Consider the following 24,857-nt stretch of genomic DNA (forward strand, 5'->3'; position numbering starts at 1 on the left):
TGCAATTCCATAGTTAATCAAGATCCTTTTGTAAATTTAGATATCATTTCTCATAGCCAGTATACATTCAATTTTGCTATTATTTGCAAATTTATAAACCACATTAACTACATCCAATTCACTAATATGAAGCTACAGAAAATAGTGATGTTGCAGGTAGATAGACTGGTAAAGAATGCTTCTGGTACACTGGCCTTCACGTGTACCGAGATGCAGTAAAAAGCTTTTGTTTGCATGCTATCCAGTTAAATTAGATAATACTGTACTTGTATATAATCAAACAATACCCAAGGACAGCAAAGAGAAAAATGTTAGTGGGCTGAATATAGTTTTTAGCTTTATAGCATTACAGTTTCAGAGAAAATGTCCAATGTCCACAATAAGATAAACTGGAGGCATGGGACTACACCCTAGTTTATGAGAGAATTATTCCAATGTTGGATCACAGAGGGGAAGAAGCTGTTCCTGAGTCCGGTAGTACCCTGTACATGCTTTCAACCTTTTTTAATCAACTGCCAGATGGAAGTGGGGAGAAGAGGTATTCACAGGGAATTACACATAAACGTTGGGGGTTATGTTACAGCTGTACACAATCTTTGTGAGGCTCCACTTGGAATATTGTGTTCAGATTTGGTCACCCTGCTATAGCAAAGATGTAGGGTGTAGGTTTAACGTGATAGAGGAAAGATTTAATAGGAACCTGAGGGGCAATTATTTTCACACAAGGTGGTGGATAAATAAAACGAGCTGCCCGATGAAGTAGTTGAGGGAAGTACAATAACAATATTGAAAATACATTTGGATATGGATGTGGATAGGAAATGTTTAGTGAGGTAATGGCAAGTCACGGGCAAATGGGACTAGATTGGATGACACATCATGGTCAGCATTGACGAGTTTGACCGAAAGGGCCTGTTTTCATGCTGTATGATTATGACATGAGTGGACCCAGCCTTAATTCCTGTGTGTGCACAGCTGGTCACAAACCTCCAATCTGAAAAACAGCTCTTTGCTACCACCAGCTCAATCCTTTTTGCATAACAACTAGAAATTCATTTGGTTAGCTGACCTTGGCTTCCATGTGATCTAAACCTCCGGACTTACCTACTATACAAGGCCATGTGAAAGGCCTTGTTAAAGTCCATTCAGACAACGGCCACTGCCCTGTCCTCATTTTGGTGACCTCTTAAAAAAATATTTGAGAGATGTGATTTCCCCCACACACAGCCAGGGTGACCCTCTTCAATCCTTCTCCATTCAAATGCAAGTAGATCACTTGGAATCCTCTCTAATAACTTACCCACCACTGATGTCAGGCTCACTGGCCTGTAGTTCCCTGTCCTTGCAGCCTTTCTACAACATTAGCCACCCTCCAGTCTTCTGGTAACTGGCTGAACAGGATCAGGGGTCTTGCAATTTCTACCCCAACTTCTTACAATGTCAAAGAATACACTTAGTCAGGCCATGGGGACTTATCTAACTTAATACCTTTAAGAAGCTAGCACCTCCTCTTTTGTAATTTAGATGTTGTCCAACATATCACGACTCACTTCCCTTAAGTCCATTGCATCCGTCCTTCTCCATAGAAACAAAACTGAGAAGTATTCATTAGTGACTCGACACATAGACGACTATGTTGATCTCTATGGAGGTATATTCTCTCACTTGTTGCCTTTGTACTCTTAATATAGCTCCAGAATCTCTTAGCAATTTCCATTATTCTCTGCCAGAGCTTCCTCATGTCCTCTTTTTGCCCCCTGATTTCCCGCTTCAGTGTACTCTAATACATCTCAGGGATTTGCTTGATCCCAGTTGCCATAGGCCTCCTTGTCAGATGGGATTTCATCTTCTCCAGCATTGTTGGGATCTTATTGGTGTGAAAGGCAAAGAGGTTGGTAGCTTTTAAAGTGAGCCCAGGGGAGCTTTAACAGTCACCAAAAGTCCGTAAGTTTTTTTGATGGTTATGGTAAGGAATACAGATTGGGGGAAGTGATTTCAATATCATGAGATTGGATCTGGCAAAACTACACTGGGAGCAACTTGTGTAGTGTCACAAGTGGGAATCATTCAAAAGTGAAATAATGAGAGTTCAGGTCTAACTTGTTCCCATTGGGTGAAAGGCAATGAACTCTGGATGTCAAAAAATATCAAAGGCTGGATAAAGAAAGTCAAGTGACAGCTACAGATAATTGAAAGCAGGTGAGGGCTTCAGAGGTATAGCAAATATAGAGGATATTTAAAATAGAAATCAGTGAAGTGGCGGAGTGGTGAGTAAAGAAAGGTCATGAGATATTATTAGTGGACAAGCTTCATACCACCCATCTCTTTCCATTTACCACATTTTCTCGTAATGTTCAACTCCCCCAATGCAACGACTATTTTCCGAACTGAGTCCCATCAATGGGTATCTGGCTGTAGGCTGTAACTTCCTTCCTCAGGCCAGAGTGGAAAGAGTCTTCACTCTGTTCCTCCCTTTGGCTCACTGTGTGACATAAGAACTGTGGGCCGGTCTCTCACAGAGCCGGGAGCCAGGCGCCGGGCCGCATGGCCTGCTCTTGTGCTCATTGACTCTCCTAGCTCCTCCTCCTCTAGTCATAGAGCTCTTCTGCTGACTGCCTCTCTTGTTTCCTTAGCTGGGCCTGAGGCTCTCCCTCCCACTGTGAACGGAGCACTGGGGCACTCGATCTCCTTATCTCCTGAGATTGCAGGTGGACTGGACATTGGCAAGATTGAATGGAGGAAAACATCTCTCAGAAGCAAAATAATAAAATTCTCAAAAGGGAATATTACATACTTCGGAACTGAGGAGTACGGGCGACGGATCACTTTTCATCCCAAGAGTTTAAGTCTGGAAATCCGTGATCTACGGAGAGAGGATGCTGGTGATTATGAGGTGACAGTTATTACACGTTCAGGAACTGAAATTCTGTCAAGAATCCGACTGGAGGTGTACGGTGAGTGAGACTGTTGTGGAGGGGTCCGAGTTTCACTGGCTCCTGAAACAGCGTTAATTAATGGGTGGGGCAGATCCCGTACCTTCCCGTGGTAGAGTGTTGGAGTAACTCAGCAGGTCAGGCAGCATCTCTGGAGAAAAAAGGTTGAGTAACATTTCGATCCCAGTGGAGTTGAGTAAGGTTGAGTAACAACTGTAGATCCCAGTGGTGAGCAGCAGCCAAGTCACTCTGTGGACTTGCTTGGTTCTTCTTATTAAGAGTTTGGAAAATTGTTGCCTTCAGCCAAAGCATTCTTGCACCAGCAGGAGAAGGCACTTCAGCTGTGAGAGTGGCCAGATGAAGAGACAGACAGGACAGTGGCAGAGTAAGCACTTGGAACTCTTAGCTGAAGTCTCTAGACATTCTGTCACAAAGAACATCCAGGGACCTAACAGGTGTGGAGCAATGCTGACTGCGCTGATCCCTGCTTGGCCAGATTAGTCTGTGGAATTCTCTGTATCTGGTGGTGGAGGCAGGTTCTCTGGATGCTTTCAAGAGAGAGCTAGATAGGGCTCTTAAAAATAGCGAAGTCAGGGGATATGGGGAGAAGGCAGGAACGGGGTACTGATTGGGGATGATCAGCCATGATCACATTGAATGGCGGTGCTGGCTCAAAGGGCTGAATGGCCTATTCCTGCACCTATTGTCTATTGTCTATCGTCTAATGTCTATTAGCACATTGTATCCAACTCCTGGATCCTTTCTCAGGAGTCAGACCCACACAATATGAATTGTTTCTCAGAAGTACTGTTCCCTGTACAGGTTGCTCCTGCATGCTCTATTTCCTTGCCCTCATCTGCCATTTGGATATGCTATGGTGGTCTGTTCTGCCATCCAATAGAGAGAATGGGTTCCCAAGTGGAGGATTGGCGACATGAGCTGGAGAATTGCACAGAGCTTTGCCATGTAACAGACTTTTAAGCCAGTTCGTGGATTCACCAGCCTCCCCCCACTCTCAAAGTCTAGAGAAGATAGTGTTCATGAGGCATGAGAAACTATGTCAGGGAATAAGGAAATAGCAGGGAAAGAAAATAAATATTTTGTGATGTCTTTAGCCACAGAAAAGCCTCCAGAAATGGTGCAGAATCACAGGTCTGGCGCATACGAGGAGCTGAAAGAAATGAACGTGAATAGAAACTTGTTATCGGAGAATCTAATAGGACAGAAAAAATATAAAACTCCAGGACCCGACGACCTGCACCTCAAAAGTTTGCAGAAGGTGGGCATGGAAAGAGTGGGTTTTACCTTCCCCACTTCTGTAGAATCCAGAATGATTACCACTGATTGGAAGGTAGCAAACATGTCCTTGTTATTTAAAGAGAGCGACAGTTAACCTTTCATCAGTAATGTGAAATATGCAAGAATGTATTCTTAAATAAATGTAATAAGGCAATTGGAGATCATTAATGAGAGGCAGAATCGAGGGATGTTTGAAATGGTCAAGGAGTAATTTGGTTCAGAAACGGGCTCTTCAGATCATCATGTCGGAATCTGTCATCAAGAACCTGACTATGAGTCCTATTTTCCAGCAGTTCACTCTTTGCCGGCCATACTTGGTGATTCGAGTGTTCATGTAAATAATTGTTGTGAAAGTCTCTGCCTCCTCACCCCCTCAGGCAGTGCATCGCAGATTTCAATTGCCTTCGGGTGAAATATCGGGGGGGATAGGGGGAAGCTTTTTTTCGGGTTCTTATCTTCCCGGAGATGTGATCATTTTTCGGATCACATTCTCCGGGCTCTGCGGCCTAACATCGCTGGAGCTGGAAGCCGCCTCGGACTGTCGTGAGCTCCACTGCGGGGCACGGACTTAACATCGGAGTGGATCCCTTGCCTGGGATCGCTCCCACCGTGGCCTGCGGACTTACCATCAAGGGTTCGCTGTCTCGGGAGACGCAAGTCGGGAGCTCCAACGCCGCAGAAGGTTCGACCAGCCCCGACGCGAGGTTTGATCGCCCAGCGCAGGGAGCTGACAACCCCCCGATGCGGTAGCTGAACGCCTCGATACGGAGGGCCCCGGTGTCAAGATCATCCGGTCAATGGAGGGCTCGAGGCCCATGACTGAGGAAGAACAAAAGGGAGGGACTTGAACTTTATTTTGACTTCCATCACAGTGAGGAATGTGTAGGAGTCACTGTGGTGGATGTTCATGTTAAAATGTGTTCTTGAGTCTGTTGCTTTTAATTGTATGACTGAACTGGCCAGTGAAATTCCTCATATGTTTCAAAACATACTTGGCGAATAAAATCTGATTCTGATTCTGATATGGATTTCCTCTTGTGGTTCTGGTTTATCCTAACATCCCAAAGATGTGCTGGTTGGTAGATTAGTTTGTCACTGTAAATTGTCCCTGGTATATGGGTGGCTGGGACTGGATAGCACGCAACAAAAAGCTTTTCACTGTACCTCAGCACACATGAGAATAATAAACTAAACTAAACTAATGGCTACTAACATTTAAAAGACATTGGAACAGGTGCATGGATAGGAACAATTTAGAGGGATTGGGCCAAATGGGACTGGTTTAGATTGGGCATCTTGGATGAATGCTATAACTTTGATCCCACCCGTAACCCACTAGTCAGCACCTGTCTCCTGGTCAAAGACTATTCATTCCAACTGTTTTCCGCCTATTGTGCAGTTTTTAACCTATGCCAGTATATTACCCAATCCATGGATTTGAATTTTACATACTAACATTTTTATGGGTCTCAAGATCTAAACACACCACATTTAATGGTTCTCTCTTACCTATTTGACCCGCAAAACTCCAGTAGATTTCTTACAAATTATTTCCTTTGCTTAAACATGTGATGAGTTGTCCAATCCCATTGATGATTTCCAAGTGTCCAGTCATTGCACCTTTTATCATCGATTTTAGCATTTGCCCCACTATAGTTGTAAGTCTCACTGGTCTGCAATCCCATAATAACTTCCCAGCACTATTTCTCTGCTCATACTGATTTCACTAAGTTCTCATTCGCCACTTGGTTTCTTCAGTGGGAGTACGTGCAAGGCGCCGCCCAGAACAATTGGATGGTCTCAAGATGCTTGCCCCCCCCCCCAAATGGACAGGCTGATGATAGTTCCTCAGGGGTTTCAGGACACCTGGAGATGCAAGCCTGATGAAAAGTCACACGGAAAACTATTTCTCTCACCACAGATGCTGCCCTATCTGCTGAGTTGCATTTTCTGTTTTATTTCATCCATCTGGGAATCAACCTGAACCACAGACTGGCTGGAGCTGGAGGTGGAAATTACCAACATCGGTCAAGTGACCGGGTTCCTGGCCTCACACCTGTACGCAATGTCCCCGACCTCTGCTGTGTGATGACCCTCTGCCATCACTCCATGTCCACGGGGGTGATGGGTGCTGTCAGTTCCCAGAGCTTCTCCTCTCCTCCACCACCTGAAGCTGGTGGGGTCGCCGGAGGTCATGGAGCAGGTCAGGGTGAAGTTGCAAATCTCGGCGATGTTCTGAGGCCGATGGTCTGTGTTCCTGCCATGTCTCTGAGGTTGGGGCAGAGAGAAGAAAGATGAGTAAAGGAGATCTTTGTGGACCCCTTGATACCCAACAACCCGTCTCCAACAGCGATGAGTGAATGTTAGGCTGATCCCAGCTCATTTCCACCCACTAGTTTAACTCATCCATCCACCTTCAGTTCAGCCAGTTGAAAGAAGTCCACACGTGTGCTGCGCCCCCTTCCTGACCACTGCCCCCCCTCATCCAAAAGCTCTCCACCATGTCCTGCTTGTGGACCTGTACCCTGGGAATTCTCTCCAGTTCCATGTCTTTTATCATCCTATCATTGGCCCCGGTGTCCCTTATACACCTGAGCATGACCCAGCCCACAACTGCCTTGAACCTGCCAACAGCAGCAGCCCTAGGACTGTGATGGGCACAGACCCAGACTGGGATAGTGTTCATGAGTTCATAGTTCTTTAGTGATAGGAACCGAATTAGGCCCTTAGGCCCAACGTCTACTCTGCCATTCAATCATGACTGATATAACCATTGTCCTGCATTCTCCCCTTACATGACACCCGTACTAATCAATAATCTATAAATCTGTGCCTTAAATATCTCAATTGACAGCCTCCTCAGCCTTCTGGGGAATGAATTCCACAGATTCACCACCCTCTGACTAAAGAAATTCCTCCTCATCTCCTTCCTAAAGGTATGTCCTATTATGAGGCAATGGCCTCTGGTCCTAGATTCATCCACGAGTGGATATATCATCTCTCCACATTCTCTCTATCCGGGGCTATCACGAGTCGGTAAGTTTCAATGAGGTTCCCCCTCACCCTTATAATCTCCAGCAAGTACAGGCCCAATTCCATCAAACGCTCATCATATGCTAATCCAATCATTCCTGGGATCATTCTCATAAACCTCCTCTGGACCCTCTCCAATGCTAACGCATGCTTCCTCAGATTTGGGGCCCAAAACTGCTCACAATACTCCAAATGCGGTCTGGTGTTCCAGTGAATTTGGGCATCATGCAGATCCAGGTTCATACAACCTCTCCCCCACAGAGATTTAATTAGCTCACAAATCAGGGGTGTATTCAAGAAGTTCAGTCCAGTCTGGTGTGAGGTTATATGCAGTTCCTGATATTGACAGCAAGAGCATAGTCCCCTTGTTTTTATATTATTTTCCTCATCTGATAAGGAATATCCATTGTGCCTATTTAATCCCCTAATGACCTGGCCTAGACTTGGCAGATCCTCACCCCTGCTCTCCGAGTGAAGATGTTGATACTGCACCGTCATGAGCATTTTTCTTTGCCCCAAGTGATTTACTCTACGCTTATTGGTTCACTTTTGCTGACTTATTTTGGATTAGTAAAATTGTCTTGACTCCATTTTAGAATCTTTGATTTTAGTTTTGTTCTTTTCTGTCACAAAATCAAATTGAATTTTTTTGCATCAATATATTTTTAACTGAATGTATCCCAGTTAATAATAAGATAATAATAAATACTCGCTTTTACAGACCTCTTTATAACAGATTTCAGTTATAGCTTTCTGTCCTGTAGACCACTACCAGGCTGGGCTGCTGATGCCTGTGTCCCCACTCCAGTCGCTCCTCCCACTGCACCCACTCCTAGGCCATGCCTGCCGCTGCAGTGGGCATGACTGACTCCGCTGCCACTAACCATCACCGTCACCTCAACCACCGCCAACATCATCACCGTCGCAACCACCGACGCCACTGTCTCTGTCACCATCACCACTCCGGCCAGACCCAGAGAAGGACTGAGAGACAAGTCAGTGTACAGATATCTCCCCCGACAGAGGACTGTGATACACTAGTCAGTGTACAGATATCCCTCTGAGCAAGAGGGACTGCGATACTCCAGTCAGTACAGTTATCTCCCCTGAGAGAGAGGGACAGAGATATATCATAGTGTCATCAGGTCATAGACACGTGCAGCAGAGGAACAGGCCTTCTTAATGCTGACGTGCCTCAGAATGATGAAGACCCGCATGCCAAAAGCCCTCTCACCACCCTGCAAACAGTGGTGCTACTTTGTACCCCTATGTTCCTCATTTTAGTGACTCCTAGGGCCCTCCTTTTTACTGTGAATGTCCTACAGAGCTTGATGTCACAAATGCAAAACCTTCCACTTAACTGAATTAAATTCCATTTGCCATTTTCAGCCCACCTACCCAGCTGTGCAGGATCAAATGTTGTTGATAACTTCTTCAATGTCCATGATGCCACTATTTTAGTATCATCTGCAAACTTACTATCTGTGCCTTGACCATTCTCATCCAAATCCTTGATATAGATGATAGACACCAATGGACCCAGCATCGACCCTTAAGGCACACCACTAGTCACGGGCCTCCAGTCTGAAAACAAACTTCCACCATCGTTGTTTCCTACCGTAAAGCCAATTAGTTATCCAAATAGCTCCCTGGATTCCATGAGATTTAACCTTCCTGAGATGTGGAACCAGATCAAAGCCTTGCTGAAATCTATAAAAACCACATCTACCATCCTGCCCTCATTTACCGTTATGTCCTCCAAAATCAATTAAATTCACGAGACACACGATCTCCCATTCAAATAGACATGCTGACAATCACTAATCAACCCATCTTTCCAAATAAATATATGTCTTATTCCTCTGAATCCTCTCCAGTAACTAGATGTAAGGCTTACTATATACGTCCCAGCATTTTCTTAAAAAAAGGCACAACATCAACCACTGTTCAATCTTCTGGTACCTCACCCATGTATCTCAGCCGGGGATCCCATAAATTCTTCTCTCAATTCCTGTAGTTTTCTTGGGTAAACCTGATCAGACCATGGAACTTTATCTACCTTCATATGATATAGCATGTTCAGCACCTCCTCTACTGTAAGCGGACTATCACCAAGATATCTCCATTAACCTTTACAAATAACCTAGTCTTTATGTCTTGTAAAAAAATAGGAGAAATATTCATGGAGGACCTTTCTCATCTCCTGTGGCTCCAGAGACAGACATGAGGCAGTGTACAGATATAGGTGCTAGCCCTCCTTGCGTTTCAAATGCCCGACATAGACAGCCCATTAATGAGACCGCCGGGGTAGATGAGGATGGATTTGCCAGCTACTGCAGGCATCGTCTGCCGGGTGGGCATAGGACATCCCCACATTGCCTCTGAAGGTAACTAGTGGCCATTCATCCCATGCCTTCTAGCTCTCCAGTCACAGCTGTTTCTCTTCCACACACCATTGATGATAATTTCCAACCTACAGAGTTCTGAGGAACGGAATCTGTGGTAACCTGGGGACTCATGTAGATGCTCCTGGAGAGAGGGATTGAGGGACACCCATCAGTGTACATATATCACCTTGAGAGAGAGGGACTGAGACACACCAGTCAGTGTACAGATATTCCCTGAGTGAAAGAGACTAAGAGACAGTGTGCACAAATATCATCCAAAGAGAGAGAGGGACAATAGTCTTACTCCTTTTAAGGTGGTTGTGATAATGAGCAGCAATTGGGCTGTGTTCGAAGTGGGAAGAGAGATGATGAGAGCAATTAGACCAAAGAGAAGCTCATTGGTGCCCCTGAAATGGGAGCCTCAGGACTGTTCTCTTGCTGCCTGTCCTTCCTCCAGCTATTCTGCTGCACTCTGCTTTTCTTTGTGGCTTCTCATATGAACCTGCCTCCTCCCACAGTGGCTTCCTGTCCATCTCTCGATTGTCTACTTACTTACACGGAACAACCAGAGTAGGAAGGGCATTGACTCTGAAGGAAGTCTCCCTCTGTCCTCTCTCCCAATGCTCTACTGAACCCCATCCCTTCCTCATTGTGTCTGTCGTGACAGGTCAGGTGTGCCCTCACACTGGTTCCTGGATACTGATGGATATCAGGTGCCTGCTCAGCTGCTTCTGGCTGTCTCTCCCCGTCTCAATCCGTGAGTTTATTCTGAATTACTTATTGTGTTTCACTTCCCCCTCTGGGGACTGCTTTGCTTTTGCAGACTGGAAACTCGAAACTTCTCGGCAAGTCAAGCCGGGTTTATTGTCATAGGTATGGGCAGGTATGGTACGTGGTGGGAAAGATTGGGGTGGGAGAATTGGGTTTCACTTCGTGAGACACTGGCATCAGTATTGGGGAAGGAGGGAGCTGTTCCCATGGGACGGAATCCGCGTGAACTATGATGAGACCAGGATCCTGTGGAACTACTTAAACAGGGCTGTAGATAGGGCTTTAAATTAAACCATGGGGGAGTGGGCTCAACAAATTTGAAATGTATAAATGAAGTTGCCCAGGAGGGCCCAAGAGAGGCTACTCAGAGGATGTCCAGAAGAAGTAACAGGACAGAAAGTTTATAAAGGGATAAGAGTCCATGTTCAGGCAAAATGGGGACCAATGTGAGAATAGGGGTGGTGACCACAGAACCAAAGGTCTTAAATTTGAATGCAGGCAGTATATATAAGATCGATGAGCAGGTAGCATAATTAGAAATTGGTATTTATGACATTGTGGGCATCACAGAGATGTGGTTGAAAGAGGGTCAGAGCTGGGAGCTAAACATCCAAGGATACGCACCCTATTGAAAAGACAGGCAGGTGGGCAGAACTGGTAACTCACTATGTTGTCTCCGAAAGCTGGCATCAGTCTCATTAAGACCTGGAGCGGGGCCGTACATCGCCCGGCGTGACCTTAAATGGCCGTGGGACTTACCGTCGCCCGCCTGGGGCTTCAACATCGGTAGAGAAATGGTGCACAGGGGAGAGAAAAGACCTTGCCTTCCATCACAGTGAGGAGGAGATTCACCTTGATGGATGTTTGTGTGAATTGAATTGTTTGTGTGTCTTGTAGGAATTGTTTTGTTGGTATGGCTGTAGAAACGGAGTTTCGTTTGAGCCTCACTGAGCCTCCTTTCACCTCTACCCCATGGCCGTGATTGGACTTTGTATATGGAACTGGTGTGCTACAATGCTGAGAAATATATTCTGCACTTTATTTCTGTCGCTTTGTTCGACCTATTGTACTTGTGTTTGGCTTTGTTGTATTTCTGTATGGTTTGTATATCAAACAAAGCTTTTCATTGTACTAGGTACACGTGACAATAATAAACCTAAACCTAAACCAAAAGTCTGCCCATTGCCTTTCCATCCCTCTACTTGGAGAAGGTGTTTGACAGAATAGATCACAGCTAACTTCTTGGAATCCTGCACGCCATTGGGCTTAGGCGACATTTTGTGTCCAGACTCCTCGGTCTTTAGTACATAGCCACAGGGTGCCTGGTGAAGGTATACATATTTGTCCTTGACGGTGTACCTTCACTTTAGGAGTGAAGTACATTGAGGATGCTCCAGTAATTACAGTAATTACAACCCTAACATCAGAGGTAGGGGAGTTATTGGAAGAAAATAAGACATGATTAATCACTTTGAAAGGCCAGGATTAGCCAAAGATTGTCAGCTTGGTTTTATTCCACTGTGACCTATTAGGAAGTGGTGACAATATGTATTAATTAGGGCATATAATCCACCTCCATACCTATAAGATCTTTGACATTGGAGACTAGACAAAAGGTAAAGGTCCACAGGACCCAGAGCAAGTTGACAATATTGGCTCGATAATAGGAAGCAGAATGATGGTGGAAGGTTGCTCCAGTGATCGACAGATTACAACCAACGATGTCCCATAGAGATCTGTGCCGTGACCCATATTGACACAGATAACACAAACATTGGCTATTTTGTTGACATAAAGGACAACAGTTGTAGACTACAGGATGATGTTGATGAGCTGTTAAAATGGACGGAACAATGACAGATGGAATGTATTACGGATAAAGATGACCCGAAACATCATCCATTCCTTCTAACCAGAGATGCTGCCTGTCCCGTTGTTACTCCAGCATTTTGTGTCTATCTTGTAGGGAAACACAACTCTGGGTTCACACCTTCCCTCCTCACCCCTCTAAACCTTCCCAGTGCCAGTAAATGTCTGGCCTTGTTCTCCGCTTCTGTTATGCGAAATGCACCATCCCATTTACTCTGTTCAGGTCCTTCATCACTTCATACCCCCTCTATCGTCCCCCTCAGCAACCTCTGTTCCACGGCAAACAACCTCAGCCTCTATGGTTTTTCCTCACAGCGACAGTTCCAGTCCCGGCAACGTCCTGGTAAATTTCCCTGCACTTTCTCCAGTGTGACCCGTCTCTCCTGGGTGGTGGTGCCCAGAACTGTCTGCAGGGTCAGGTTGGGTCTAACTACTATTGGGCACAGTTACAGCACTACCATCTCCAGTTCTTACACGGTCTCTGAGCCTCGACTAAAGATAAGCAGCCCGTCTGCCTATTGGCCTGTACCTCGATCTTCATGGATCTTTACACACCAAGTGCCCGCTCCCAGTTCCTTCTGCTCCACACACCGCCCACCCCCTCTCTTTTACTCTGTATTCACCACGTGCACCCTTCTCCGGACTGGGTCCCATTTGCCGTGTCTGTGTCTCGTGATCCGTGCATCGATATCGGGCTGCAGGTTGTAACTTCCTTCCTCAGCCCTGGGTGCAGAGTCTTCACTCTGTTTTCCTCGTGGGCTCACTGTCTCAATTTATCACATTTGAGCATTGAAGAATACATGGAGCAGAATACCTGCTGGCAAGCACATATTTCACAGATCAACAGGAGGAACGCATCCAGGGCCGGATTTAGATGATGAGAGGCCCTAAGCTATTTCACTTGTGAGCCCCCTCCCAATCCCCCACCCCCACGACTAGAGGACCATGATGACCCGACAGTGACAGTGTGACACTTTTAGATCCTACTGTATGTTGTCATTAAACAGTTGGTTTTAAAATACATATTGGATTCACAACGGAGCGAGCAATGCGTTACCTGGATTGCCGTTTGAAGCTCTGGAGTGTTGGGCCTGCTGCTTCAACATCATGGAGCTGTGGTTTGCGGAGCTCCCAGCCTCGGGCTGCACTGATTTTAATATCACGGAGCCCTGGGAACCCTTTGCCGAGGGCCACCAGCGTGAATCTCCACCCAGCTCAACCTGTAGACGTCGGTGTCCAGTAGGAAGTGGCCGATTCGGAAGTCCAAGCCACTGTGAATGGTCTCCCGTTCCAACGTCGGATGTTGACCCCCAAATTTCATTTTAGCAATCGCGATGAGGGGGGTCCAAGAGGAGGAGATCCGTTGGAGACGGGAAAAGGGATCGTCAATGGGGGGGCGAGGACTCCTTCCCTTGGAAGAACGTTGTGAGGCAGAACAGCTCCAAATCACGGTGGGCGCGGAACTAATTGAGGTGGGGATGGAGGGGGACAAAGGTGAGACCTCTGCTGAGGACAGACCGTTCGGTATCAGAGAGGGGGAGGTCGGGGGATGGTGAACACACGGCAGGGATGGGGGTTGGGGCCGGAAGGCAGGTGAGTGGACTGAGGCCGAGGCGATGTCTGGTGGGGGGGTGGTGGGTGGTCAGGGGGTAGGGGGGTATGAGGAATGCAGTGTGGGTGGGGAAGAGCTGGGATCACATGGTTTGAGGGGAATGGGGAAGACCCAGTGGAACAGCCACTGAGGTTACCAGGGTTGGGGGGACTAGCACTAGGATCCAGCGCAGTCAAACCCAGGGTAGTGGGAGTCTGCAGCGTGGTACTTCAGGCCCGGTACTGAGTCCAGGCTGCAGGTAAGGCGACGGCTGCGGGCTGCTAGAGGGCGGTGGAGTGGCCAGGGTCAGCGGGCAAAGAGTAGGAGGTCCCGGGGAGCGGATGGTCAGTGGGGCGGCGAGGTTCGACGGGTCCGGTGAGGCAGTGAGGTGAATAGCCCCCCCCCCCCCAGTTCTCGTGGCCCTAAGTTTAAGCTTGTCTACCTTATACGTAATCCGGCCCTGAACGCATTAATAGCATTACATGGAAGAATGACACCTATGCCCAGCCCATGCAGAAGTATATATGACAACCTTTCCCTCTGCTGATACAAGAATGGCTCCAGGCAAAGGGAATGCAGCTGGTAGGACGTAGGCATCCTTGAAGCATTCCTGTCTGAAAGTGAAGGGCGCTGTCCATCCACATCCTGAAGGTGTGCAGATTTATACGTTCATTGGCCTCTGTAAAATTGCTCCTAATGTTCGGGGAGTGGATGAGCAAGTGAGATAATATAGAACTCGTGTGAACGAATGATCAATGGACGGCATGAACTCGTTGGGCCGAAGGGTCTGTTTCCTTGCTGTAAAAAAGTGAAGGGTGCTTTCAGGAGCCCGTTTACAAACACCAACAGAATCTTCACCCTGTTCCCTCCGTGGGCTCACTGTCTGATGCAGGGACTGTGGGCCGGGTATCTCACGGAGCCGGGAGTCAGACGATGGGCTGCATGGTCTGCTCATGTGCTCTGTGATTCTCCCAGCTCCGATTCCTCCTCCAGTCACTGAGCTCTCCTACTGACTGCCTCTCTTGTCTCCACAGCTGGGACTGGGGCCGCCGCTGGTACCGTGACCGGAGCTCGGGGACACTCGGTCTCCTTACCTGCTGGGATCACAGTCACACCGGACATTACGGGGCTTGTGTGGAGGCGGAAATCGCCCAGATTCAAGATAGCGGAATACTCGAATGGGAAGATTAATTACTTTAACATCAATTACAAGGGACGGGTAACTCTTCACCCCAGGAACTTCAGTTTGGAAATCCGTGATCTACGGAGAGAGGACGCTGGTGAATATGAGGCGACTTTTGGAACAAGTTCAGGAGATGAAACTCAGGCAAGAGTCCGACTGGAGGTGTACGGTGAGTGAGACTGCCACAAAGTCCCGCGTTTCACCAGCTCCTGAACCCATCTAATTAACGGGCGGGGCAGATCCTGTGCATTCCCCAATTTACTGAACCCCACTGACTGCCATCAATCTCCCATGTGCTCTGCTCTCCAGCAAGTGTTGTCTTGTCTGTGCTGCTTACGGTGGCTCAGCTACGCGAATGTGACTGCAATTTTACCCACTCCTGTCCCCGACACCTTTCATGATGTTAACTTGTGGGATTGGTTTGAAGAGTATGTACATCCCGACATGAATAAATAGAGATAACTGTGTGAAAGTGATGTCTGGGGTTGTTGGCCCTTCAGCCATTGTCGCGGCCTCCAAGATATCAGGAAAGCCTGTGTTCCCCCTGAAGACCGTGCCTGGCCCCGAATGAGGGAGTCGCGATTGGTGAGGTTTTCCTGCCACTGGGCATACAATGTTCCAACGGGGTTTATGGGGAGAAGGCAGAAGAATGGGGTTAAAAGGGAAATATAGATCAGCCATGTTTGAATGGCGGAATAGACGATGGGCCGAATGACCTAATTCTGTTCCTATCGCTTATGAACTTCTGAACATATATATATGATGGTTAATAATTTTACAACGTCCTGCTCTTCATATCTGGTGAGCTCCTCCTCCCCACCTGCGCCCTCTAGTGGAGGTGTTGTCAGATATCAACCCCCCCCCCCCCCCCCCATCTGTCTTTTGGAGAACACTTTGTCATATCTTTACGACTTGGCATCAGCTGATCATGTTCATAACTTCTAGGAGTAGGTAGACCATTTGGCCATTCAAGTATTCAGGGGTGTACGTCCTATCAGAAAGACAGAAAGGTGGGAAGAGGGTGTGGGGTAGCTCTGTTAGTTAGTTATTTACAGGACCCCAAACATCAGCCAGGATATAGGGTACAAGTTACATCAAGAGATAAAATTGGCATGCAAATATAGACAATGCAACGGTGGTCATGGGAGATTTCAATATGCAGATAGACTGTGAAAATCAGGTTGGTACTGGACCCAAGAAAGGGAATTTGTAGAGTTCCTCCGAGATGGATTCTTGGAGCAGCTTGTACTGGAGCCTAATAGGGAAAAGGCAATTCTGGATTTAGTGTTATGTAATGAACCGGATTTGATAAGGGAACGCAAGGTAAAGGAACCATTAGGAGGTAACAATCACATCATGATAAGTTTCAATCTGCAATTTGAGAGGGAGAATCGGATGTGTCAGTATTGCAGCTGAGCAAAGGGGACTACAGAGGCATGAGGAAGGAGCTGACCAAAGTTCACTGGAAAGAAACCCTAGCAGGGGTGACAGTGGAACACCAATGGCAGGAATTTCTGGGCATAATCCGGAAGATGTGGGATCTTTTCATTCCAAAGAGGAAGAAAGGTTCTTGGGGGAGAAAGAGGTGACCGTGGCTGACAAGGGAAATTAAGGACAGTATAAAACTAAGATAGAATGGATGTAACATAGCAAATATTAGTGGGGGGATTGGGAAGCTTTTAAAGAACAACAGAAGAACTAAAAAGGCAATATGGGGAGAAAAGATGAAATACAAAGGTAAACTAGCCAATTATATAAAAGAGGAGAGCAAAAGTTTCTTCAGTTATATAAAGAGTAAGAAAGAGGGAAGAGTGGAAGTTGGGCCACTGGGGAATGATGCAGGAGAAGTGATAATGGGGAATAAAGAAATGGTAGGGGAGTTAAATAACTTTTTTGCGTCAGTCTACACAGTGGAAGACACTAGCAACGTGCCTGAAATCAAGAGAGTCAAGGGGTAGAAGTTAGTGGAGTGGTTATTACTAGGGAGAAGGTGCTTGGGAAGCTGAAAGGGTTGAAGGTGGTTAAATCGTCTGGACCAGATGGACTGTATCCTAGGCTTCCGAAAGAGGTGGCTTTAGAGATTGTGGAGGCATTGGCAGTGAGATTTCAAGAATCACTCGAGACAGGAGAGGACCCAGATGATGGAAAAATGCCCCGCTGCACAAGAAGGGAGCAAAGCAGAATAGTGGAATCTATAGGCTGGTTAGTCTGACCGGTGGTTGGTAAGATTTTAGTGTCTATTATAAATGATGAGGTTAGGAGTACTTAGTTCACGATAAAATTAGCTGAAGTCAGCATGGCTTTGTGAAGGGGAGGTCTTGCTTGACAGATTTGCTGGAATTCTTTGAAGAAATAAATAGCAGGACAGGCAAAGGAGAGTCAGTAGATGTTGTTTACCTAGATTTTCAGAAAGCCTTTGATAAGGTGCCACACGTGAGGCCGATAAGATGAGAGCCCACAGTATCAAAGGGCAGAAACTAGCATGGATAGCAGGTTGGCTTGATGGCAGAAGACTAGTGGAGTTCCACAGGGGTCGGTGCTGGGGCTGCTACTCTTCTAGTTGTATATATATTAATGATTTGGATGAGAGGATTGAAGGCTTTGTGGCCAAGTTTGCGGATGATACGAAAATAGGTGGAAGGGCAGGTAGTGTAGAGAAAACAAGGAGTCTGCAGAAGGACCTGGGATTGTGGGCAGACAAGTGGCAGAATTAATATAGTGTCACAAAGTGTGGAATCAAGTATTTTGGTAGTAGGAATAAAGGTGCAGACTATTTTCTAAATAGGGAGAGAATTCAGAAATCGGAGGTGCATGATGGTCTGTGTGGACTCGGTGGGCTGAAGGGCCTGTTTCTACACTGTATCTCTAAACTATAAGATGTATATTATACAGATCATCCTCGTGCTCCAAAGAATAAAGTCCTAGCCTGCTCAAACTCTCCCTATAGCATTGGCCCTCACATCCTGGCCACATTCTTGTAAATCTTCCCTGTACTCTTTCCAGCGAACAGCATCCTTCCTGTAGCAGGGTGACCAAACCTGAACTCCATTAACCATCCATCAGCTCACCTGTCCAACCAATTAAGTTCCTACAACAATATGTGACCCAGGAGCTGCACGTGCTGGATTCACTCTGGAACACAGCACGCTACCCTGTCTGGGTCTATGCTCATCACAGTCCCAGGGCTGCCACAGTTGGCCAGGTTCTGGGCCGGTCTGAGTTGGGTCACACTCGGGTTTTTAAGGAACACTGGGGCCACTCACAAGTGACAAAAGATATGGAACTGGAGAGATTCCCAGGATACAGAGCCATAAACAGGACACAGTGGAGAGTTTGTGGATGAGTGCGGGCAGTGTTCGGGAAGGGGGCACATCACACGTGTGGACTTCCTCCAGCAACAACTGGCTGAACTAAATGGGGAGGGAAGAGTTAAACTGGTGGGTGGAAATGAGCTGGAATCGGCTCATTCGTGGGTCGTGGCTCTTGGAGACGGGTTATGGGGTATCGAGGGGTTTACAAGTATCTCCGTTACTCATCTTTCTTCCCTCTGCCCAACCTCAGAGCCCGTGGCAGGAACACAGATCAAGGCCGAGAACATCACTGAGACCTGCAACTTCACCCTGACCTGCTACGTGACATCCGGCGACTCCATCAGCTTCACGTGGTGGAGGGAAGCTGTGGGAAACGACAGCACCCATCACCTCGTGGGACATGGAAAGACAATACAGGTTCATCACACAGCAGAGGTCGGGGATGTTGTTTACAGGTGTGAGGCCAGGAACCCGGTCAGTGAAGGCACAGCACAGATCCGGCTGAAGAACATCTGCAAACAGACCACATCTGGTGAGTGTCAGAGGGCGAATCAGGTTTGAAGAATGTGGTGGTTTAATTGTCCATTGAGACAGTGCAGAGGGAGCATCACATTTTTTTCCCCCTTCCAAGGACTTTATTCAGTAATTGCATATTACAGTGTACCAGAAAGTACAAAAACGTTCAAGTCACATTGCATCAGGCAATCATCATAAAACAATAATGGCATCTTTACAATGCATTCATTGTAAAGATGCGGAAGGCCATTGTTCACGGAAGGCCACCAGAGTCCCCGTGGACACCACATGTTCCCTCTCCAGGGACACAATGGGAGCCAACAAAAAGCCATTGATCTTGACAAGGCACTCTGCAGCAGTGTTCTATCCATGCTCTGGGAGTGTGTGAATGGACAGCGCTGTCACAGTTATTTGATGTCAGTCTACATTGCGGGCCCAGAGCTCTTGCTGAGTTTGTGAACAAGGCCCAGTGCAGTCTCTCTGATGAGTGATCCCCTCTCTTTCACCAGGGTTGAGAAGCTGTCTCTGTGGATGTTGGTTGAGGGCCACGGTCGCAGCCGTCCTGCTTCTGATTCTCATCTCAGTCACTGTCGCCACCCACATCATCAGTGAGTGCTGTTTTTAAGTGTTTCCAGTGAAAATGTAGAAACAATGAACTGCAGCCATTGTTTAATTCAGAAAAGGACACAAAGTGTTGGAGTAGCTGTAGCAAGGAAACAGGTTCGCTTGGACCATCTCCGAACTCTCCCTACCGTTTCTGAATATCACCGTCTCCATCACAGGAGACAGACTATTGACCGACATCTACTACTAACCTACTGACTCCCATAGATATCTAGACTACACTTCTTCCCACCCTGCTTCCTGTAAAGACTGTCATCTACTCCCAATTCCTACGTCTACGCTGCATCTGCACCCAGGACGAGGCTTTCCATGATCATTGGAGATGTCCTCATTCTATACAAAACGGAATTTCGACTCTTCCATTATAGATGAGGCTCCCACTAAGGTCTCCTCGATATCCCGCAGCTCTGCTCTTGCTCCCCATTCGCAACAAGAAAAGAGTCCCCCTTGTCCTCACCTTCCACCCCATCAGCCGTCGCATACAACATATAATCCTCCAACACTTTCACCACCTCCAACGGGATCCCATTACTGGCAACATCTTCCCATCTCCACCCCTTTCTACTTTCTGCAGACACCCTTTCCTCCGTAACTCCCTGGTCAACTCGGCCCTTCCCACTCAAACCACCTTCTCCCCAGGTACTTTCCCCTGTAACTGCAGGAGATGCAACACCTGTCCCTATACCTCCCCCTTCGACTCCATCCAAGGACCCCAACAGTCATTTCAGGTGAGGCAGAGGTTCTCTTGCACCTCCTCCAACCTCATCTATGGTATCCGCTGTTCCAGGTATCAACTTCTGTCCACACCGTTACACTGACCATTCCGAGCTCACTGTGTCCACACCGTTACACTGACCACTCCGAGCTCACTGAGGCCACACCGTTACACTGACCACTCCGAGCTCACTGTGTCCACACCGTTACACTGACCACTCAGCCACAGCGCCATGGGTCACAAACTGTTCAGGGAAATTCTCGTATAACAGTAGCTCAGCAGTTCAAGAAGCATCTCTGGGGAACATGGATAGGCGCGTTTCTGCTCAAGATCGTTGATTGTAGGGGCAGGGGGAAAAGGGTGGAAACGGGAAAGGCAGGACAAAGCATGGCAGGTAAAAGATTGACAAAGGCGGGAGGGGGTGGTTGTTGATAGGCAGATGGTTAAAACAGAGGCCAGAGATAAGAAAGGAAGGTGAGAGATAGGTTTAAGAGCTCCAGATTGTGAAGCCAGATGGGGATGATTAGTAAGTGGTGACCTAAAATCGGAGAATTTCTTATTTATTTTGCTGTTTGTGAGCTATCCACATGGAATACGAGGTGGTCCTCCATTTTGTGTATGGCCTCACTCTGACAATGGACGAGGCCTAGGACAGAAAGGTTAGTGTGGGAATGGGAAGGGGAGTTAAAATGATGGCAAATGGGAAATACAGTTGGCATTGGCGGACCAACCATAACTGTTCATTGAAACAGACAACGAGTCCATGCTTGGCCTCCCCAGTGTACAGGAGGCTATGTTGGGAAAACTGGATGTAGTAATTGAGGTTAGAGGAGGTGCCTGTGAACGTCTTTCTCAGCTGGAAGAAATGCTAGGGTCACTGGATAAAGGCGAGGGTGAAGGTATACGGATATGTGTTTCATCTCCTGCGGACCCCCATATGGTGCACTGACCTCTCCTATCTCTCTCCCCACAGGCGCCCGCCCTGTCAGTGGAACTGCAGAAAGGCCTCACAAGACTGAATGACTTCCCCTCACCTCTTTCCTTCTCCACATCTGCTTTTCCACCAACCTCTGCCACTGCTCCTCACTCACTTCCCTTCCTCTCCTCTTCCCCATTTTATCTTTCCTGTCCCGCTCCTTCCCGGCACACTTCTCCGTGGCACACTTCTCCGTACCTCCCCTCTCGCATTCCCGGCTCTACAAAGGGAAGTCAGCAGTAAGGTCGGGAGGGTGAGAAGAGTTATGGCAGCCAGAGGTGGGGAGGGTGAGGGACGGATAGGGAGGAGAGACAGAGAGAAGTGACAAAGGATAAGAGGAAATGAATGTAGAGGGTTCGGGGGTGGGGTGGGGAGGGGGGGCAGAGGTGTCAGGAATAAGAAGGGAGATGGAGGGGTTGGAAGGAAGATGGTCGGCATGGGGAAGGACAGATGAATGAGGGAGGACCATAGGGACAGAGAGTGGGGGAAGGGCAGAGCAGAAGGAGATCTGGAGGTGTAAAGAGCAGAGTGAGGATGGCTGGGTGGGGCTGTGGATTTGGAGAGCATGGGAATGGAGGCTGCCTGATGGGGAGTGAATGTTGATTGGGAATGGCAGGTGACAGAGTGAGCAGGGGTCAGGAAGCCGGGAGGAGGTCGAAGGACTGAGGTTGGAGTGAGAGAGAGTCTGGGAAGGAGAGGAGGGTTTAAGGTGGTGAGGTGTTGTAACTGCGAGTCGAGCAGGTGAGACCAGGAGAGGGAGAGAGCCGTGGGCACAGAATCAGAAGAGAGCCTGTGCCCAACCAATGATCCCAAGAAACAGCGGACCGTTCCTGGAACCAAAGACGGCTGCAAAGGTTTCCAGTTGTGTTTGTTCTGTGATGAAATTGCTAGTTTGTCTGTAATGACCAGACATCCTCTCCTCCTCCCCTCTTTCCTCCCCATTTCCTTCACTCTCCCCTCTCCCCCTCCCCCTTCCCACTTGTAAAGGGCTGCGTGATTATTATACTTCAGTGACTGACACCCGTAGTCGCCCTAAAAAACCGTCAAGTTGTACGTCAATCTACGACATAGAAACATAAAAAATAGGTGCAGGAGTAGGCCATTCAGCCCTTCGAGCCTGCACCGCCATTCAATATGATCATGGCTGATCATCCAACTCAGTATCCTGTACCTGCCTTCTCTCCGTACCCCCTGACCCCTTTAGCCACAAGGGCCACATCTTACTACCTCTTAAATATAGCCAATGAACTGGCCTCAACTACCTTCTGTGGCAGAGAGTTCCAGAGATTCACCACTCTGTGAATTTTTTTTTTCTCATCTCGGTCCTAAAAGGATTTCCCCTTTATCCTTAAACTGTGACCCCTTGTCCTGGACTTCCCCAACATCGGGAACAATCTTCCTGCATCTAACCTGTCCAACCCCTTAAGAATTTTGTAAGTTTCTATAAGATCCCCCCCACAATCTTCTAAATTCTAGCGAGTACAAGCCAAGTCTATCCAGTCTTTCTTCATATAAAAGTCCTGACATCCCAGGAATCAGTCTGGTGAACCTTCTCTGTACTCCCTCTATGGCAAGAATGTCTTTCCTCAGATTTGGAGACCAAAACTGTACGCAATACTCCAGGTGTGGTCTCACCAAAACCCTGTACAACTGCAGTAGAACCTCCCTGCTCCTATACTCAAATCCTTTTGCTATGAATGCTAACATACCATTCGCTTTCTTCACTGCCTGCTGCACCTGCATGCCTACTTTCAATGACTGGTGTACCATGACACACAGGTCTCGTTGCATCTCCCCTTTTCCTAATCGGCCATCATTTAGATATAGTCTACTTTCCTGTTTTTGCCACCAAAGTGCATAACCTCACATTTATCCACAGGATACTGCATCTGCCATGCATTTGCCCACTCACCCAGCCTGTCCAAGTCACCTTGCAGCCTCCTAGCATCCTCCTCACAGCTAACTCTACCCCCCAGCTTCGTGTCATCCGCAAACTTGGAGATGTTGCATTCAATTCTGCGTCACCCACCTTCACAACACAAGAAGGTTACACTGAAGTATAATAATCACATTGGAAATGAACTTATCTACAATAAATCTGAGGACCAATAACTTTTAAAGAAATAAATTGTTTATTTAATGTCAGCTTAAAAATAACATCATATTGAGAAACAGCAATTTGTTTAACAAGAAAGGTTTAACGTCAACAAAAATAACTGTATATATTTAACATAGAAACATAGAAACATAGAAAGTAGGTGCGAGAGTAGACCACCAGGTCCGTCGAGCCCGCACCGCCATTCGCTCATGGCTGAACACTAAACAGACACACTTACCCACAAACAGTAGACACAAGACACAGAACACAAGACACTACCCTCCCCTTTATACCGCTATCACCCCTCTCCACCCCAAGAACCTCGTGATCTCCTGGGGGAGGCAAAAAAACGGATAAAAACCCAGGTCCAATTCGGGAAAAAAATCCGGGAAATTCCTCTCCGACCCCAATCCAGGCGATTGACACTTGTCCAGGAGATCACTCAGGTCTTACTATACTAACCATACCTAGGTCCATATCCCTGCCCTCTCCCTGTAGCCCCTTATCCCCTTGGCAGCTAAAAAACCATCTATTTTAGTCTTAAATATATTTAAAGTTTCTGCTTCCACTGCTCCCTGGGGTAGTGAATTCCATAAATTAACCACCCTCTGGGTGAAGAAGTTCTTCCTCATCTCAGTTTTAAAAGAGCCCCCCCTTATTCTGCAACTATGTCCCCTAGTTCTAGTTTCCCCGATCATTGGGAACATCCTCGGTGCATCCACCCGATCAAGGCCCCTCACGATCTTATATGTTTCAATGAGATCGCCTCTCATTCTTCTAAACTCCAAAGAGTAGAGTTCCAGCCTACTTAACCTTTCCTCATATGTCAATCCCCTCATTGCAGGAATTAATCTTGTAAACCTTCGCTGCACTGCCTCCAGGGCTAGTACATCCTTTCTTAAGTATGGACCCCAGAACTGTACACAGTATTCCAAATGTGGTCTCACTAATACTGTGTACAGCTGCAGCAAGACCTCCGTGTTTTTATACTCAATCCCCCTAGCAATAAAGGCCAAAACTCCATTGGCCTTCCTGATTGCTTGCTGCACCTGCATACTAACTTTTAGTGATTCATGTACTAATACCCCTAGATCCCTTTGCGTTGCATTACAACGCAGCTCCTCCTCATTTAGAAAATAACTTGCCCTATCATTTTTTTTCCCAAAGTGAATGACTTCACATTTATTAGTATTAAATTTCATCTGCCAAGTTGTTGCCCACTCACCTAGCTTATCTATATCCTTTTGCAGACTCTTCCTATCCTCCTCATCCCCTACTTTTCCTCCCATTTTTGTATCGTCCGCAAATTTTGATATATTACACTTGGTTCCCTCCTCCAAATCATTTATATAAATTGTGAACAATTGGGGTCCCAGCACCGACCCTTGCGGAACCCCGCTAGTTACCGGTTGCCATCCCGAGTATGAACCATTTATCCCCACTCTCTGCTTCCTATTTGTTAGCCAATCCTCTACCCATGCTAATATATTACCCCCAATCCCATAATTTTTTATTTTTAGCAATAGTCTCTTATGTGGCACCTTGTCAAAA

General features: G+C 47.1%; 1 protein-coding gene across 1 annotated transcript in view; it reads left to right on the forward strand.

The window, feature by feature from the left end:
- LOC116986582 (SLAM family member 5-like) overlaps nucleotides 1-18,938 on the forward strand; it is a 32,461-nt gene extending 13,523 nt beyond the window's left edge. Inside the window, exons 2-4 of the mRNA XM_033042180.1 lie at nucleotides 2,634-2,954; nucleotides 14,918-15,235; nucleotides 18,628-18,938. Coding sequence (XP_032898071.1) covers nucleotides 2,634-2,954; nucleotides 14,918-15,235; nucleotides 18,628-18,938 — 950 coding nt within the window. The remainder of the gene's footprint in view (nucleotides 1-2,633; nucleotides 2,955-14,917; nucleotides 15,236-18,627) is intronic.
- The last annotated feature ends 5,919 nt before the right edge of the window (nucleotides 18,939-24,857 follow it).

Source organism: Amblyraja radiata, chromosome 24 (genome assembly GCF_010909765.2).
Source record: "Amblyraja radiata isolate CabotCenter1 chromosome 24, sAmbRad1.1.pri, whole genome shotgun sequence".
Lineage (NCBI taxonomy): Eukaryota > Metazoa > Chordata > Chondrichthyes > Rajiformes > Rajidae > Amblyraja > Amblyraja radiata.